We start from the raw sequence: 18,093 nt of genomic DNA on the forward strand, positions 1-18,093 counted from the left end.
TTAAATTCCGAATCGTGTGCGTCTGGGATCACCACGTGAGAATCTTTACAAGCTTAAGTTCGCATCTCCAATCAGAAAAGAAAAAAACAATATCATAGATTTGACAAAAGAAAAAAGTGAAGCCGTACCTTTTTAATTCTGAGGAAGGCATTTAAGACATTCTGCCAATTTTCCGGCTGCGTTTCGAGAATCCTTTTAAATTCTTGGGAAGCAGCTTCTCTTTCTTCATGCCAGTTTGAGCGAAATTCTCTGTCTTCAATACCCCCCTTTACCCATTTGCCTCTCCTCTCTGCCACAGCCCTCAGCCTTCTGCCGTCATCCAGCTTCACAGTCAAACAGTTTCCATGAAACTCCACCCCATCCAATTCCACAGCCTCGGCAGCACAATCGTCGGCCTTAAGCCCACCATAGATAACAAAGCAATATCCCGCATTCCTCTCCAGGTCATCATGCCCTCTTATGAGAATCACGTTCTTGACGGGACCGAATTGACGGAAAAACTCTGCAATCTCGTTCTTCTTAATCCAAAACGGCAAATTCCCGACAAAGATTTTTCCTTTTTCACGTAGTGGCGGAGTTGTTAGAAATTCGTCATCAGATGTAGATTCTGCGCTGTCTGCATTCGACTCGGAAGCGTCAGGTGATTCATTTTCTGTGGGTTGAACTTCCACTTGTGGCTGCGGAAAGAGCTTGCTAGATAGCCAGAGCTTGTTCAAATGAGGCTGAGCGGGTGGTGGGTCTGCAGCTTTGATAGTGTCTTCTTTCTGAGGCTTTGTAAAACCTCGCAAGGGGTTTAACTGGGTCGCGGGTTCGAGACCCTCCTCTGGTTTGCTGGACTGGGCACGTTCGAGAGTAGGAAGACCAGGACGGCGAACAGACATTGCCTGTTTCTGTTTCTGTGGAGAATTTGAGGATGCAGAAGGCTTGTTGGGAGGAAGCGACGAGACCGAGAATGAGCGGATTGTGCAGCAACACTTCATTGCGTTGCCAAAAGAAAATGATTTGCTCTAGTCCTAAGATTTGACGCATTTCAAGCGTCAAACAGTCGTATGTAGAGTTGAAACAGAAATATTTCTACAAAATTCAAGACCATGGACAAGGTATGGTGTAATTGCCATGAGACATATCGGCTGCAGCAAATAATTAGAACTGCAAGCAGTCTCCGTGAAACCTTCTCTTATCAGATAAGGAAATGATGAACGCAATACAAAGCTTCTATTAGATTTTAGATTTTTTTTTAAATTTTGTTTTAAGGATTCTCATCTACGTGCGGAATCCATGTCGATCTACTTCTGTACCCAATTGTAATAGTTTGTTTTTTTGTTTTTTTTAATTGAAAAATGCATCTATTAATTGGAAAAAAAATAAGTCCAATATAAAGATCTTTAGGATATAAATCAAAAGCATAGGATAGACTACATTACCAAATTACGTTACAACTTGTGTATTACTAAAAACAGTTGCAAAATACAATAAAGCTTATCAGTTTTCTTCAAGAATGTCAAGCACATGTTTCTCTGAAATGATGTTCATAGTTGTGCGTAGAGATCTATTGTAGTCTTGAGCAACACCTATCAATTGAGACTTATATAGCTGTAATTTGACTTCCGTATTGCAGCTTAGTTGCTTTTTTAAAGTTGTAGCGAGAGAGGATTGTTGCAAAATATTATTGGAGAAGAGACCATGCATGAATACTTTTATAGGAGGGAAAACATGAGAGAAAATAGCTTTACAACAAAGCAACTAAATATATAGCAAACTACATTGATGATAAGATTCTGAAACAATATTGTCTTCGGACATGTAGTGTCGCAGTTAAAACACTTCGTTGGTGAAGTGGCCACCAAGGTTCAAACCCCTGTTGGGCCATTGTGCTTGCAGGCCTTGTGTCTTTGTTGGGTCGTTGTGCTCGCGGGTTTGAACAAGTGAAGTGTGGGATGAGGTCCCCCTATTGTGGCCTCACCGGTTCATAGCTCTGGGTCAAAAGTGTTTCACATGGAGCCGGAGGGCGTGCAATGCCAGCGTCGTTGGTCACGTTAAAAAGTTTACCTGACATTTTTTTTTTTTAAAAGATTCTGAAACAATATTCCATGAGCAATGCAACCCTAACAAAACTAGTTTCCAATTTAATTTTTTGTTAAATATATTAAGAATATAAGACTGAACTTTTTGCCAAATTTATTGTGCATGTTTAATGGATTCCAACTTATGGCAAAACAGACACCTGGTAGATTGTATAGGTAGAAAGGAGAGGCGTTCCCCTATAGAAATTTTATAGTGAAGTATTTTCCAAGCAAGAAATTGGACTTTAGCTTCTGCTTTAGATTTCCAAATTGTAAGGCTTAAACTGAACCACTTGGACTTAGACCAGTTCACTCCCCATTTCAAGTTTAACCGTGGTTGAATTTGGATCGAAGGCAGAAGTTTGTAGTAAATTAGCTTAAGAGGAAATTTTTTAATATTATAACCTGGAAACCACCTCCAGTCTTTAAAAAAATTACAAGAAATGGGAGTAGAAAGTTTTAGCTAAAGACTTAGGGGAACAACCTCTTGGATTTTGTGAATGTTGTTGATCAAAGCATTGGACAGCTTGAATTCATGCTTAAGTTGCATGTCATTTTTCCACGTTGAGGAAGAGAAATCCCACATTTCTTTGAAGATAGTGATACTCTTTTTGAATAAGCTCTTACCATGCAAATGGGAATTGATAGCAAGGGGATGATCATGTAAGCAGATTTATCGATTCCACCAAATAAATGAGGAAGAGAAACTCATCCCATGGCTAAGATCTTGGTCATTCCATTCAAGAAAGTGAGACACTTGCTGCCAAGCTTTCCATATGCTTAGAAATTGTCTACAAGCTTGAGGTTTAAAAAAAATTGCCATTAAGATTTTATTGTTCCACCCAACTTATTTCCATGCATTATTGGTTGTAGTTGTAGCAATTATGTATCTAATAAGTGACTTCAATGGAGTTGTTTCATGAAGAATTCAAGTGATCCATTTGGAAATAAGGGAAACCCCTTGAGTAAGGGGATCAATCACACCTAAGCCCCCTTTGCTCTTAGGTTGAATACAATGTATCCATGATGCAACCGGATGACCTTTTTTGTTATTCCATTTTCCCCATATGAACCCTCTAATGAGTTGTGTAAGTTGACTATAACTACTTTTGGAAGGGAGCCAACATGATGAAATGTAAATATGGCTAGCAATAAGGATTTTATTCGCAATTTGAATGCGCCCAGCCATATAAAGTAGTTTGTGAGACCAAAGATCAAGCTCTCTTTTTATTTTATACATGTAACCATTTCCACATATCAGATAATGAGACTACTATCCCAAAGGGGATGCCCATATATCTGGAAATAACACCGAGACTGTTGTATTTCCACTGTGGAGGGATCCAATGAGGTGGTAGATCAGCTAAAGTCATCCAAAATTCAATTTTGTTAAGAAATAATTGGGAGCCTGAAGCCGAACAATACAAGTCCAAGATTTCAAGTGTGTTGTTGAGCTCTTCTTGAGAATTCTAAATAAATAAGAGGTTGTCATTAGCAAAGTAGGAATTAAGAGCAACTTCACCTCTAGGAAGAGAAATACCATGGATGAGCTTTTGTTGTTTAGCCCGATTTAAAAGGTAGCCAAGAGCATTAGCAGTAAGAACATAGAGCAAGGGAGCCAGGGGGCAGTCTTGCCTTATAGATCTTTGAAGAGGAAAAATTTGAGTCATTGACCCATTTATTGCTAGGCAAGCATTAGCATCAACAAATAGTAGCTTAATGTGAGAGATGAGCTTGGGGCCAAAGCCTAACCATTTAAGCATTTCAAAATGAACTACCACCTAATCCTATTATATACTTTGTCAAAATCCAATTTGATGAGGAGGCAATCTTAACCAGTTTGTTGTACCCATTCCCCTGAATCCCAAGCCAATACTAGATTGTCTAGTATAAATCTTCCTCCTATAAAACCACTTTGTTTCGATCGTACAATCTCTTGTACTGTGTGTTTGATTCTTTTAGAAATGGCTTTGGCTAAAATTTTATAAGAGGTATTGAGAAGCATGATAGGTCTCCACCCTGAAATGTTGTTCTCATTTTTTCCCTTAGGAATCAGTTTAATCAATCCTTGATTGTAATAGTTGAATGTGCATATTGTTTCATTTAGTTTTGGGTATATTTTGGTAGAATATTTTATATTATAATAATATATTAATGAGTAGTATACTTTTGTGTACAATCTAATTATTCTTTCATTTTTTTATTTTATTTTTTATTTATTTATATGTATTTTTTATTTTTTATTTTTTATTATTTATTCATTTTTATTTTTTATTTATTGTTCATATTTAAAATATTATTCAAGATTCTTTTAATTCAATTTCAAAATAATAAGAATGATTTTTTAGTATAATTTTTTTAACAATTCTAATTCAAATTTTTTTCTTCCTTTCTATCGAACATTATGAGTTGACTTAAAATATTTTAGCGAAGGAAATTAAACTCCACTAAAGAAGATGTCTCCTTTGAGAGTTTAACTGCCTACTACACTATAAATCAAATATTACTCAACATTATAGCTAGAAATATGAAAATATTATGTCATTCTCCTAATATGAATTTCTAATTACAAATAAATAAATGAGATAACTATTTCTATCTATGAAAATGTAATCTAATGGTAAGAAAAAAAGAAAGTATAAATGTTGGAGGTCATTTTGTAACTCACACTCGTCCTATGTCCTAGATGTTAAAGCCTTGCAGAGACTAAAATGGAGTGTGTTGTCATCTTGCACAAATAGACAACAAGACTCCACATCATGTTATAGAAGTCTACCCCTGGACAGATCTCGAGACAATGGGAATGCAAGATGCAACGAAATAAAACAGCAAAAAATATTAACTATCAAGGAAATGAAATAAACTATTCAACAACAAAGTATAGAGATCACTGGTTTGTTCAAGATTAGAAAAAACTTCAATAAAACTTGTACACATTAAAGTGAAGAGAATTTTGGGGTGGTTGTTCAGGGGCTTGCCTTGATGAAACCCTCATTTTGGTCTCTCGACCTCCACAGACAACCCGACAGATAGATAGACATCTATAAAATGATAATGAAAGATAGAATGCTTTTAATAATAAAATAGTAGAAACATGCTAGATAATATCAAAATATTAAAATCATAAACATGGATTACCATAATGGAGAAGATACAATCAAGTCAACAAGAAAACCCCTCTTGGAAGTTTCCATGATCTCCCAATGATGGTCCTTCCAATGTCAGTGGATTGCATTTTGCCAATATGGTGTGAATAGGTTGCATGCAAGAGCTTAAAAGAGTGTTGTAACACAATGGATTCCTCTCGGAGCTTTAAAAATGCAAAAGAATTGTGTATTGCAAAGAGTCCTCATGAGAGTATCCCTTTTTTTTTTTAAATGTTTGATAAACATAGAAGGTTCCAACACATCTATGAGACCCAACTTGGTTGAAAGGGGTGTTGTATTGACATATTCCAAGAAGATTAATGCTCCGACGATCCATTAAATCATATATTTTTTACAAGATGCTAGCTCATCGTGTAGATATCCATGCATAACACTGTCATGTAGGAAAATGGGACTCAAAATCGTGGATTATGCATATTTTTCTACATAATTGATATTTCCATATCTGCTTAGCATAACTATGACATTATCTATTCCCATACTAGAGAGGAGGTTTTATGTAGTGTAAAATTGTAGGGACGTGCAATTTCTAACAATACACATATATTTTCACCACATGTTGCTATAGTATGGTTTTTAAAGATATTCATTTGTTACTTAAAAATCTTTCAAAAATAAAGAAGAATAAGAGGCAATTACAAGGAGCACCATTAAGGTTGACTAGATTTCTGAAGGGATGAAATATCATGTGTATGTTGTTGAATGTTGTCTTTGACATTCCTTATTGTTGCTTATCTAATGCTAAGGGGGGTAACCTAGGAGAACATAGTCACCTATCAAGTTGGTTATCTCCCTAATAGTGTCATTGGACACCATCTTGACGCATTTAGTTATTAATGAGGAAAATGCAAATAGATTTGCAAGCATACATTTTTTAAATTAATCCTAGACATCAAAATAAAATATGCACATCTAATCAAATCACACATATCAAGATCAACCTCATGTTACATGAATTTGAACCACTATGTTTTCTAGTACTGTAGAAATTCCAAGACAATCAATAGATTGAAGACATTAATTTTGTGGACAAAGGTTGTGTAACCTAGAAAATAAAATAGAAACCATAAAAGCTCCTAGATTACCAATGAAACAAATACAAGAAATAAATTCAAAAGAAATAAACTCCCCTTTGCTATCTCATTGTGTCCTGTCACCTTCTTCTCTCGAATCAAATGATTTGATTTCTCTCAGACTGCACTGGTAATGATTTTCAAGATGACAAAGATGAACAAACAGTAGTCTTTTTATGCTAAAATGCAAACTAAATATCAAAAATGATATTCTAAAGCTATATCTAAGCTAAGCTAAAGGCACGCTGTAAAAATGCTCTAAAACAATTGGAGTGCAAGATTACGATTAGTTTCAAATTAGTGGAAAATTCAGGATTTGTAGATTTTACATGAGCAAAATCCCATGTGGCAAAGATCAATGGTTTGGTTGAGAGTGAATCTTGATAGATTGATGGCTATGATTTGATTGATTAGGATGTGAGAGAAAAAGATGGAAAATGTTCCTCCTACACATATTGGATGGAGGAAAAGGTGGGAGAGAAATCCAAGTGGCAGCTTGCTAGAGTTGACCATACTTAGGAACTCCATGAATATAGGATAGTTGGAGACAATCTAGGAAATGCAGGACAAGTGGAGTTTGACGAGATGAGGTGGACACAACCTCCTCCAAAGATGTAGGAGTAGCGGAAGGAATATAGGAAGTGAGAGTTGGAGATAATACAACTAATTAAAAATAGGAAAAATTAATATTTAGCCACATGAAGAATGAGTTGGCGGGATAAGTTGATGTGGAAGAGAGAGAGGTGGAAAAAGTGAATAATTAAATAATTTTGAATCTTTAATCAAGAAGACTTTTAGAAGAATAATTAAAGATAATTAATCAAATAATAAATATTTATTTAAAATTTTGAAAATAGAAGAATATGATAAATGAATTAAATAAATAAACTTTTAAATCTATTTATTTAATAGAATAATAACCATTAAATAAATAATAAATATTTATTTAATAAACCATAGCCATTTTTAGGTGTATACATTTTGCCCCTCTTTGAGAGGATGTTTGAACAACATTGTTTCAAAGAAAAATTAAAATTAAAATCAAGTCTTGATTTTGCCCTCACATTGATAAAATATCGATGGTATATGTCCCCTTGAGAGGTTGATTTGCAAAAAAAATGGATAAATTTGTTTGAGCAATCAATCTCACGAAACGTTTTAATAGTGCATAATTAATTGTGAGAATTTAAAATTTTAAAAAATTAAAATGCCCCTCATTTAATATATATATATCCCCCATTAGGTCAAAATTAGGTTATAAAAGGTAACTTGGACCCATTTCCACCTCATTTGCACACTTGGAATTTTTAAAATTTGGAGATAGGAGATCCTATTTGGACACTTTTAGAGTGTTGCCAGCTATCGGGATGGTGAATCCACTTCACAGTCATTATTTTGAGCGAGTCAGGAGATTCCAGAGGTTGCCCGAGTATGGTCCCCCGGTAGGTATTCGAAATTCTTGCTTTGTGTGATTTTTTTGATAGATTTTAGGTTGATTTTTGATAAAATCGTAGATTTTTCCAATTTTTTCCGTTTTATCATTTCTGTTTTACCATATTTAGAAAGTTTTTTCATGATAAATATTTTATCCCTTATGTTTCTTGTCACGCATTTGTCACATTGTGTCACGCATATGTTGGATATTTTCATGCTTTTATAGTTTCTTCGCTTTTGTTATTAGTTTTCACGCATTTGCATGTTTGTTTAGCGCATATGTATGTTTTAGCGCCTTTGTCCTTTTTTGTTGCGTGTTTGCCAAATGTTGTTGCACATTCATGTTTTTCAGTATATTTGTTAATTGATATAACACTTTCATTGATTGTTGTAGCACTTTTACATTTTTTAGCGCATATGGTATATGTGTCAGTGCCTATATTGATAAATTTAGCGTTTTTGTTATGAAGCCAGTTTTCATAGTTTGTTCAATGATTGAATTTGATAAAAATCATGATGAATGATTTGTGTGATTGATATTTGCTCAAAGAGACCGATCGAGTCTCTAATGAAGAGCTAATATGTTGGGTAATTGTTTGCCATTGATAGTTTGATTGATTGATAGATAATTGACTTAGATAACAATGTGTGATGCTCAAGGAGGATTTAGATGTCCTCCAATGTCGGGAGAGATTCCCTTCTATGAGGCATTTGATTCTGGATTTAGACGTTGCGATGATTAGGCACATAGATACTTGTGGATTAAGAGACCTTTTGTATATGCCTAAGATCAGGACGAACAGGGGGTTACTGACAGCACTTGTAGAGCGGTGGCATAGTGACCACAACTCTTTTCACCTTCCTACTTGAGAGATAAGTGTGACCCTAGAGGAAGTGTATAGGATTCTTCGCATCCCTATTACCGATAAGTTTGTACAATATGATCATCGCGAGATGGGTGGCACGACAGCTTTGCGGATAGTGTTCGGTGATGAGATGATTGATGGCTCCAAGGTACGATGGGAGGATATTATGATGTATTATGAGCCTCTGTCTTCCATTTTGGTTGGTTTGATTGGAGGTTTCATCTGTCTAGATAGGAGATCTTGTGGTCTTTCAGTTGGTTGGGGTCGCATTCTATTGTAGATGATGTAGCATAGGACATGATATGTCTAAGGGGTTTGTATGTTAGCACATTTATATCGTGATTTACATCAGGTCGTATATGATGGTGCAACTAGTTTGGCTTCAGAGGTTATGTTGTTATAGATATGGTGCTGGGAGCACATAGTTGTCACACAACGTATACGTGATTGGGTATGAGGAGACGAACAACCCTTTATATACTTGTATGGAGGTATCGTTACCCAACCCAAGCTGGGTAAGCTTGAGTACTGGAGATATGTTTTAGATACTATGTATATTGTTGTGTGGAGACCTTATGTCACTTGTGAGCCATGGCTAGATGATGCTAGAGTACTTCCAGTGATGTATCATAGTCGATACCTTATCGGGAGGACACCACATGTCATTGAGTGGCAGTTGATTGCTCGAGTTTATAGATAGATTGGTAGATTTCTAGGGATGCCACAGGGAGTTGCCTTGTATGCACAGACATACAAGGATAGGTCATAGTGGGGTCCATCTCTTTCATTTGATGCTACCTATACAAATTTTATTGTTATGCCACATATGGCATATGATCCTCAACCATACATAATAGATGTTGGTATGACAGAGGAGTATGCTCGATATTTTGCAAAGCATCCTTTTCCTAGGTTGACTGATCCTGCAGAGCCACCACCCAGTTCAGGTGATCCTGATGATTATGAGGATGGGGATAGATGACCGAGGAGGAGGCGACAATGAGGCGGTTGGGGTGGAGACGGAGAGGAGGTCAGAGAGGAGGCAGGGCTTGAGTATGAGGTGGACCCTTTAGATTCGGGGTTAGAGGACTTCCTGTGGCTATTGGCAAAGGTGGGAGAGATGGGGGCAGAGATGCAGGTGATGCAGGGGGCCGAGGAGATAGAGGGAGGGTTGGTGATGCAGGCCGAGGCATAGAGGGCAAAGGTGGTCCGCTATGTATTGTGCAGGATATCGAGGGTGTTTATGGCTATGGGGGATATGATTCAGAGGATGATGTGCCTCTGATTAGAAGGAGGGTAGTTAGACCACAACTCGTACAACAACCACATGTAAAAAATGAAGAGGCACATCAGCCAGTGGTACAATCAGCTCGGGATGACATGGATGACTTCAGGGCTCGGGTTGTACAATTACAAGCACAAATTGATCGGCTGCAGGTTTAGATACAGACTTTGACATTAGAGAGAGACAATGCCATTGAGAGGTATAGATGAGTTGAGGGTATGTCAGAGGATATTGAGGAGGTTGGCACACAAGGAGTGCATGGGGACACCATTAGGGAGATGGTCTAGGATGGGAAAGAGATAGCTCACTGGAATGGTTTATATGAGAGTATTGTTCCTCCTAGTCGGAGAGTAGGCAGTTATGCATCAACTTCTCAGCGGCCATCAAGATGAGCTCAAACAAAGAGTGGTGGTGTCATGGGGCCACCTCGTAGAGACCTAGATCAAGGGGCAAGACCATCAGGTGGAGCAGACACGGGAGCTCAAAGACCTACAGACTCTGGTGGCAGTGCTACTTGATGTGTTGAGACTTGACTTTATACTTTGTTATATCATATGGGACTGTACACTTTTAGATTCAGATATCATTGTACACTTGGACATTTTATGATTCATGATATGCAGACTGACTTACATATGATTTCTATTTGATTTACATGCATGTTATTATGATGATATTTGATGACATTTAAGCTTTTACTTTTCATGACCTATGTTTATGATGTTGATGATACTATGACATTCCATGTGATGGTGATTCCTCTATGCATAATTATGATGTGTGTCTACCATGATGTTATATGCAGTGGCATATGAAATGTTGATGTCATTATCCTTTATATGTTTCTAAAATGAAATGCTTCCTATTAGGCATGATTATTATGATGAAATGTTGTTGTTTTTCATGTTTTATGATGAAATCCTTATAACGATGATGATACATGTGTCATTTTATTAATGATAATCTGTTATGAAATGTTGATATATATACATATTGTTGGTACATATTTGTCACTACGGTTGTTTATCTGAATTTGGCCCTGTTTGCCCGAAGAGCAGTGACAATTGTTCCAACAGTTGGAGAGATTGTGAGTATTTGGTATTTTTGTGTACTTTTGACTTGAAAGTACAAAAAGGAAGGAAAACACAAAACTAAAGAAAGTAGATAACAAAAACCCCAATGGCAGACATACGAATACACATTGAGATTTCACAATTGATAACCATTACAAGGGGGTTTTAAGCATAAGATGGGTTTAAGATATGCAATGATGATGAAAGAAGCACAACAAATCTCAACATATGAAGAGATAGGCTATACTAGCATAGACAAGTCAAGATACCAAGAAATGACGTGTTTCATCAAGTCAATTACATAGATTATTGAACTGAAAACTAATAGATTCCACTGATACACAAAGAAATTACTAATTTAACTTATGAGAAATTAGTAATAATAAATCATGAATTCATTCAACACATACGAACTCAATGCATTCTTCATTATTCTTTTGAAAATATACAAGTCCAAAAGCTTTGTGTACAAAATGTGAAAACAAAAAGTTCTCAAAAAGTTTCTCTACAAATTCTCCAGAGTTTCCCCTCTGTAAAAAGTCTCCCCCCCTTTTACAAATGAAATTGCCTGTTTATTTATAGGCCTTAGAAGATAACTACTTTGTAACCACTTAGAATAATCACTTAGGATAACGAACTTAGGTAACCGTTTAAGATAACTACCTTAAGTACCAACTTAGGATAACTACCCAAGTGGCCACTTCTAATAACTACCTTTAAGAAACAAGTTAGGATTTACCTAACTTTTACAAAAGTGAAGTCCAAATTCTAAGTTGTGTTATAGTGGATGACATAAGCACTTTTACAACAGAGCAACTTGAAACTTGTGACTTTGAAGAAAGACGATATTATTGATCATCTTGTTGAGGTAGTTTTCAATCCTCGCTAGCTTCATCTCTAATAACTTTGAAATCATTCCTCGCACTGACCATTTTATATATTCGTTTGCTTAATCTGCACTTGTAACTATACCACCACCTTGATCATCGATGTAGAGAAGTAGTCATTCACCAACAACATTCCAAGACCATAATCTTTGCAACCATCTCTAATAGCATAATCCCATAACTGCAAACATCTTCCTTTTTTAGAAACTCTCTCACCCAAATCATATTCAAGGACAATTTAACCAATACAACCTTTGAGGATAGAATGTATTGAATTTCTAAAAAAATCTAACCTGAACATACCAAAATCAATTACAAGAGCTATCATTTTGGCATCTAGAAGCACACTGCTTGGCTCTAGATCACAATGCAGCACTGGATCAGAGAAATCATGATGTAAATCTTCAATGCCATGGGCTACATCTATGGCAATGTTTAAGCACTCAACATTCTCAACCCACAAATATCTTCCTCATTCCTTTGATAACTCAACTGGTTTTCCAAGCTCCCATTTAATTAGATCAAATATTTCAAGAGCTTCCTTACATGATCCATTCTTTGCACATCGACCTACAGTCATTTTGTCTCATTCATTGTGATGACATATCTTTCAGTCACATACTCTTGAACAAATTGATGTGTTGCCAATTACATTTGTTTGAAGGTTTCTAAAACCGATCGAATGAATCCATTTGATGTACGTTCCTTGATATGACATATCTTTGAAGCATTATGCCAAACAATTACAATTCACTTGGAAGATTTATGAAGCCTTTTTACCAAATCTATTATGTGTGTATCCTTATGTCATTGCTAGCTATGAAATGGTACCATCTGGAAGCATCTTTCAAATGGTTTGCATGTTGTCTGTGATTCCACATTTTGCATGTATCAACCTGCATACTTTGTAACTATAATTTCTGATGTAAGAAACCCGATCCAAGATGATTTGATGGACGTCTATAACCTGTTCCAAGGCTCTAATTTTTTTTTGCACATGTAGGAAGGACACTAACAAATGTTGAAGAACACAACTTTATACCTATCATTCACAATTGCCTTGAAATTTTTTTATGGTCGATACAAAGAAAATATATTTTGTGCACATACTGTAACCTTTCATTTCATTCCTTGAGATACATCTCTTTGAGGTAGCCTAGTGTGTTCTTTATGATTCCACATTTTGCATTAGTGTCTATGCGAACCTGCAACTATGAATTGCATTTGTTCAAAAGTTTCAAAATATTTTTCAACATCTCCATTTTGTGCTCAGTCTGCAATCATTACATTCAATGGGATGAAATCATTTTGAGGCAATCTATCTAACACTTCAGGCTTTTGGTCTATGATTCCACATTCAACATGTATGTGTACCTGTGCATTCCTGTGCTATTATATCCAACAAGAATCTTCATATCAATGTGTTTTGATGGATGTTCACGACCTCTTCCAAATCTCTCATCTTGCGGCAGGGAAGATGAAATAGTATCCATGAGAAGTTGCCTTTATCCTTATAACAAGTTGGTTATAATAACCAACTTTGTCTTTCAACCTTTTCTTTCACAATCAAAACTTATAGAGTGTTCATTCATCAGCAACTTTGGATTCTTGCCTAACTGGCTAAAAAGGCCGATTCATATATAGTTTGATTATCGACATGCTTGATGGTAGCCATAAGTTTGCTGGTCTCTTTACACTTGTGAAACTTGGCGAAATGGTCGACATGAGTATTTTCATCCATTTCAAAGTTAGTTATATTAAATAACTTATAAATGCATCGGCAAGCTATGCAACTTGACCAATTTGCCAAAATATGAATTGTCATAGCTTGCTCTTCCTTTCGGTATTTTTCACAAACAAACAAACTTGTCGATATACTTCACTTATCCTTTGCACCTTCACTCCATCGGTGACTTTTGAGAGTGCCTCAAGTTGTCGATATTTGAATTCTTACTTTGAGATAATGAACCCAAGTGCATTAGTTTTTTTGTTAACTCGAGCCAACTTACTGATGGTGCCTTTGTAATGAAATGCACTGGTTTGCCGCAAATGTTTGGCAACTTCATAGTTTGCACTAGGTTAGAACTTGTCAGCGTTTTGGTAAAGAGAAGCAACTTGCCAATAAGGATGTCATTTCGGTAATTTATTCAAAGACACCAAATTGCCAATGAATTTCTTATTGTTGGAAGATTACATAATCTTCCATGTAAGTGTTTGGAGTCATAGATATTAGTTCTCAACTTATTTCCCAAACAGTTGATGAGGGTTTAAATGATGTTTTGAAATTTTCCATGACTTAACAAACTGTAATTGACATTTTGCGAAGAGATTTTAACTTTTGAAGGCCAATGTTGATTTATTTTGATTATGCCACAAACTGCTTCAAATTTGCATCGTTTCTTATGAATATTCAAATTCAGCTATTTTTCATGATTTTTGGCAAATTACATCATCCCTCTCAAGAATTCAATCGAATTGGAGGAGAGTTCTTGTTTAAATCATCGTTCCTTGCTACATGAACCCAACTATAAATGCTACTCCAAACATGGATGGAGACAAGAATCATATGTCATCATCACTTTATAGGCCTAATCAATTCATCAAAAGTTCAAATTTGGTGGCATCAAAACAAGGCCAACACACACACACACACACACACACACACACACACACACACATATAATGTGATGATGTATTTCTCAAATTCTTATGATGGTGTGATAAATGAATGAACCTAAATGATAAATGTAATGAATTCTAAAATGATGAAATGAAGCTAAAAACACTAAAATGAATGCAAATGTTTTGTTTGTATTTGTCCAAGTATACTCAATCATAACTCTTAACAACCATTGATCTTTATGCATGAATAAATGAAACAAAATGCAACACCTATCTGAATAGTGCAAAATGCAAAACCCACCTAAATGATTTTGTCATCTTTTTAACACATTGTAGCAATTCTTTATTTCATCGTTGAGCTTTTAAAATGTTGTAAGATAATACATGCACCTAGATATAATTACACCAAGATGACATGAGTATTTCTTACACGGATTTTGATTTAGCGAGTTAATACAAGCATCTAGGTATAATGAAACCAAGATGACCTGAGTATCCCTTGCAGAAACAGACAAGGATTATCCTCAACTTTCATGCATAACTCGGAACGTCCTCAATGAGATTTTTCCAATCATATCCTTAGACGAGTACATACATTACTAAAGAATAATCCACAAGCAAAGAGCAAAGAAAAATAACCATGCCCCATCATAGCTCCTCTAGTCTCAGACATCTTGGAGTAGCATAGGGAACATGATCAACAAAATCAAGATACAAACATTGAATCATCTATGCCAAAAGTATGTTTTCATGTCAAAACAAATATAACCATCCCATTCAATAGGTTGTTATGATTATAGATTGTAGTTGATGTTTGATTTTCTAACACTCATCATCCAATGATTCATATCTTGATAATGTTTAAAACACATGTTGTATTGTTGCTTGCTATATGTTCATCAAAGTCCAAATTGTTATCCTTCGAAATGTGGCATTCAAAGATGCATTCCGTAACCAGGTTGAGGATTTGCCCCCAATATAAGAATGAATTGCCTTATTAAGAATAGAAGAAGAATGGATAGGTATGTAATGGAAAGAGGGTTGAAATTTTATTATGAATGAAGTGGTTATGATATAGGCATATGAAAGCATGAGCTCACAAGCCATGGTAGGATTTATTATGTAGGTGTAATATGCTATGTACAAGTTGCACATAAAAGCAGTTTGGTAAGTCCTGGATATGCATGGATAAAAGGTTTTATAATGGCTATATACAATGGTGATGGATACAGGAATATTTTAATCGAAATAGATGGAAGGGCTAGTTTCTCACAAGAAGCGCCTATTGCCAGGGTTTCACTACTTGCTTTTATGGCACTTTTTATAATTTTTTTGATTTTTTTGTATTTATGATGATTGTTTTGATTTTTTTGTATTTTTGCCCCTTGCATTAGGGTTTTTGAAATACTTAAGTATAAAACTTATGACGATGTATACTGTTGATTAGATCATCCAACAATTCACCTTTAGGTGTAGAGAGATGATAAGCCCCTGATCTGTATACCACTATAATAACAAAAGGACCCAACCAATTAGGCTCAAATTTCCCTTTCTTTTCTCTATCATGTTGATTACGAGGATTCTCCTTAAGCACAAGATCACCAACTTGGAAAACACGAGGCTTGACTTTATGATTTTAACTTCTCGACATTCATTGTTGGTAAGCCTTCAAATGATTAAATCATTTTTGTCTCCTCTCATCTAATAGCTCTAATTCTTGCAATTTGGAAACACGTTAATCATCATCTAGTATCAACCCCTTCAATGAAACACGATGATGCCAACTCAACCTCAATGGGTAAGAGGGCTTCAGATCCATAGACAAGGGAATAAGGCGTTGTGCTAGTGGGTGTGTGAATACTAATTATTTATGCCCATAAAGCAAGATTTAATTGTATATGCCAGTCATGACCAACTTCATTGACCGTTTTCTTTAAAATTTTCAAAATGGTTTTGTTTGAGGCCTCAGCCTGGCCATTTCCCTGCGGGTGATAAGGTATTGAGAAACGGTGTTGGATATGAAATTTGCTACAAAGTTCTTCAACATCTTGGTTTTTAAAAGGTCTACCATTATCAGTGATAATGGTTCAAGGGATACTATAGCGGAAGATTATATAATTCAAAATGATTGAAGCGATTTGTTTACCATTGATATTATTGAGGGGTACAACTTTGATCCATTTGGTAAAGTATTCTGTAGCAGTAATAATGAACTTATGGTCATTAGAAGATGGTGGATGGATCTTACCCATAAGGTCAAGTCCCCACTGACAAAAGGGTAATGGAGTTGCCAAAGGTTGCAATTCTTGTGCTGGCGCATGTATCGGATTACCATGTATTTGAAATTTCTTGCATTTTCTCACAAAATGATATGAATCTGTCTCCATTGTTGCCCAATAATATCCCACATGAATGATTTTCTTAGCTAAAGTTGGACCACTAGAGTGAGTTCCACAGATGCCTTCATGAACTTCTCACAAGGCAGTTTGATATTCGTCATGCTTCAAACACCTACGAAGATTATCATCAAGACCTCGTCGATATAGGGTGTCAGCTATAATGGTGTAGCGAGAGGCTTTCTGAATAAAGGTGTATTTTTTGTTATTGGATAGGTTAGGCAACATGGTATTGGATTTTAAATAGGTACATATGTCACCATACATGGGAGAATCAGGTCCAACCAAATGACATATAGCTTGGTATTGCGGGTCTTCATATGCAAGAGTATATAATTGTTCAACTACAAACTCATATTGCTCATGCTTTTCAGGTATCTCCAACAAGGAAGCAATGATAGCCATATCGTCAACTGCTTTATTTTCTAACCGATGCAGTTGTTTAAAGTGAATAGAGACAAAATACTTTTTAAAGTCATCTACCATACGTTTATATTGCATTAAATTTTCATCCTTTGTTTGATAGTCATCATTCAATTGATTGATAACCAATTGGGAGTCTCCATAAACATTAAGTTCTGCTATATTCCACTCCACTGCCATCTTTATTCCAGTCACTAATGATTCATACTTAGCCATATTGTTTGTATAAGGAAACATTAATCAGTATGATTTAAGTATGGTATCTCCCTATGGTGTAACAAATAATATTCCAGCTCTTGATCCATGTTGAGTGTATGATCCATCAAAATATAATTTCCATGTATTTTCAATGATAGTTAAAATTGAATCATCTAGAAATTCTGAACATACCGGTTGAAAATATGATAAAGGTGCCTTCGCTAACTGATCTGCAATCACTTGTCCTTTGATATCTTTCTGATCCACATATTGTATATCAAACTCACTAAGAATGAGCCCGCATTTTGTTTAATCTTCTTGTTAAGTCTACCTTACTGAGAAAATACGTTAAAGGATCTATCTTGGATACTAACTTTATACTATGAGTTAACATTTAATGATGAAATTTTTGGGATGCAAAAATTACGGCCAAACATGCTCGCTCAATTGGATTGTAGTTTATTTCATAGCCAACAAGAATCCGACTGATATAATAGATTGCTCTTTCTTTCCCCTCGTGATCTTATTGGGCTAAAAGGGCACCAAGAGATGCTTGAGTAATTGATATATAGAGTAAGAGGGGTTTTCCTTCAATAGGGGGCATAA

The 18,093-nt window shown here is 35.7% G+C and overlaps 1 protein-coding gene across 1 annotated transcript in view; it reads right to left on the reverse strand.

Moving 5' to 3' along the window:
• LOC131037995 (pentatricopeptide repeat-containing protein At5g04810, chloroplastic) overlaps window positions 1–1,223 on the reverse strand; it is a 208,176-nt gene extending 206,953 nt beyond the window's left edge. The window contains exon 1 of the mRNA XM_057970262.2: window positions 129–1,223. Coding sequence (XP_057826245.2) covers window positions 129–980 — 852 coding nt within the window. The 5' untranslated portion in view covers window positions 981–1,223. The remainder of the gene's footprint in view (window positions 1–128) is intronic.
• Window positions 1,224–18,093: the final 16,870 nt, after the last annotated feature.

This window comes from Cryptomeria japonica, chromosome 6 (genome assembly GCF_030272615.1).
Source record: "Cryptomeria japonica chromosome 6, Sugi_1.0, whole genome shotgun sequence".
Taxonomy (NCBI): Eukaryota; Viridiplantae; Streptophyta; class Pinopsida; order Cupressales; family Cupressaceae; genus Cryptomeria; species Cryptomeria japonica.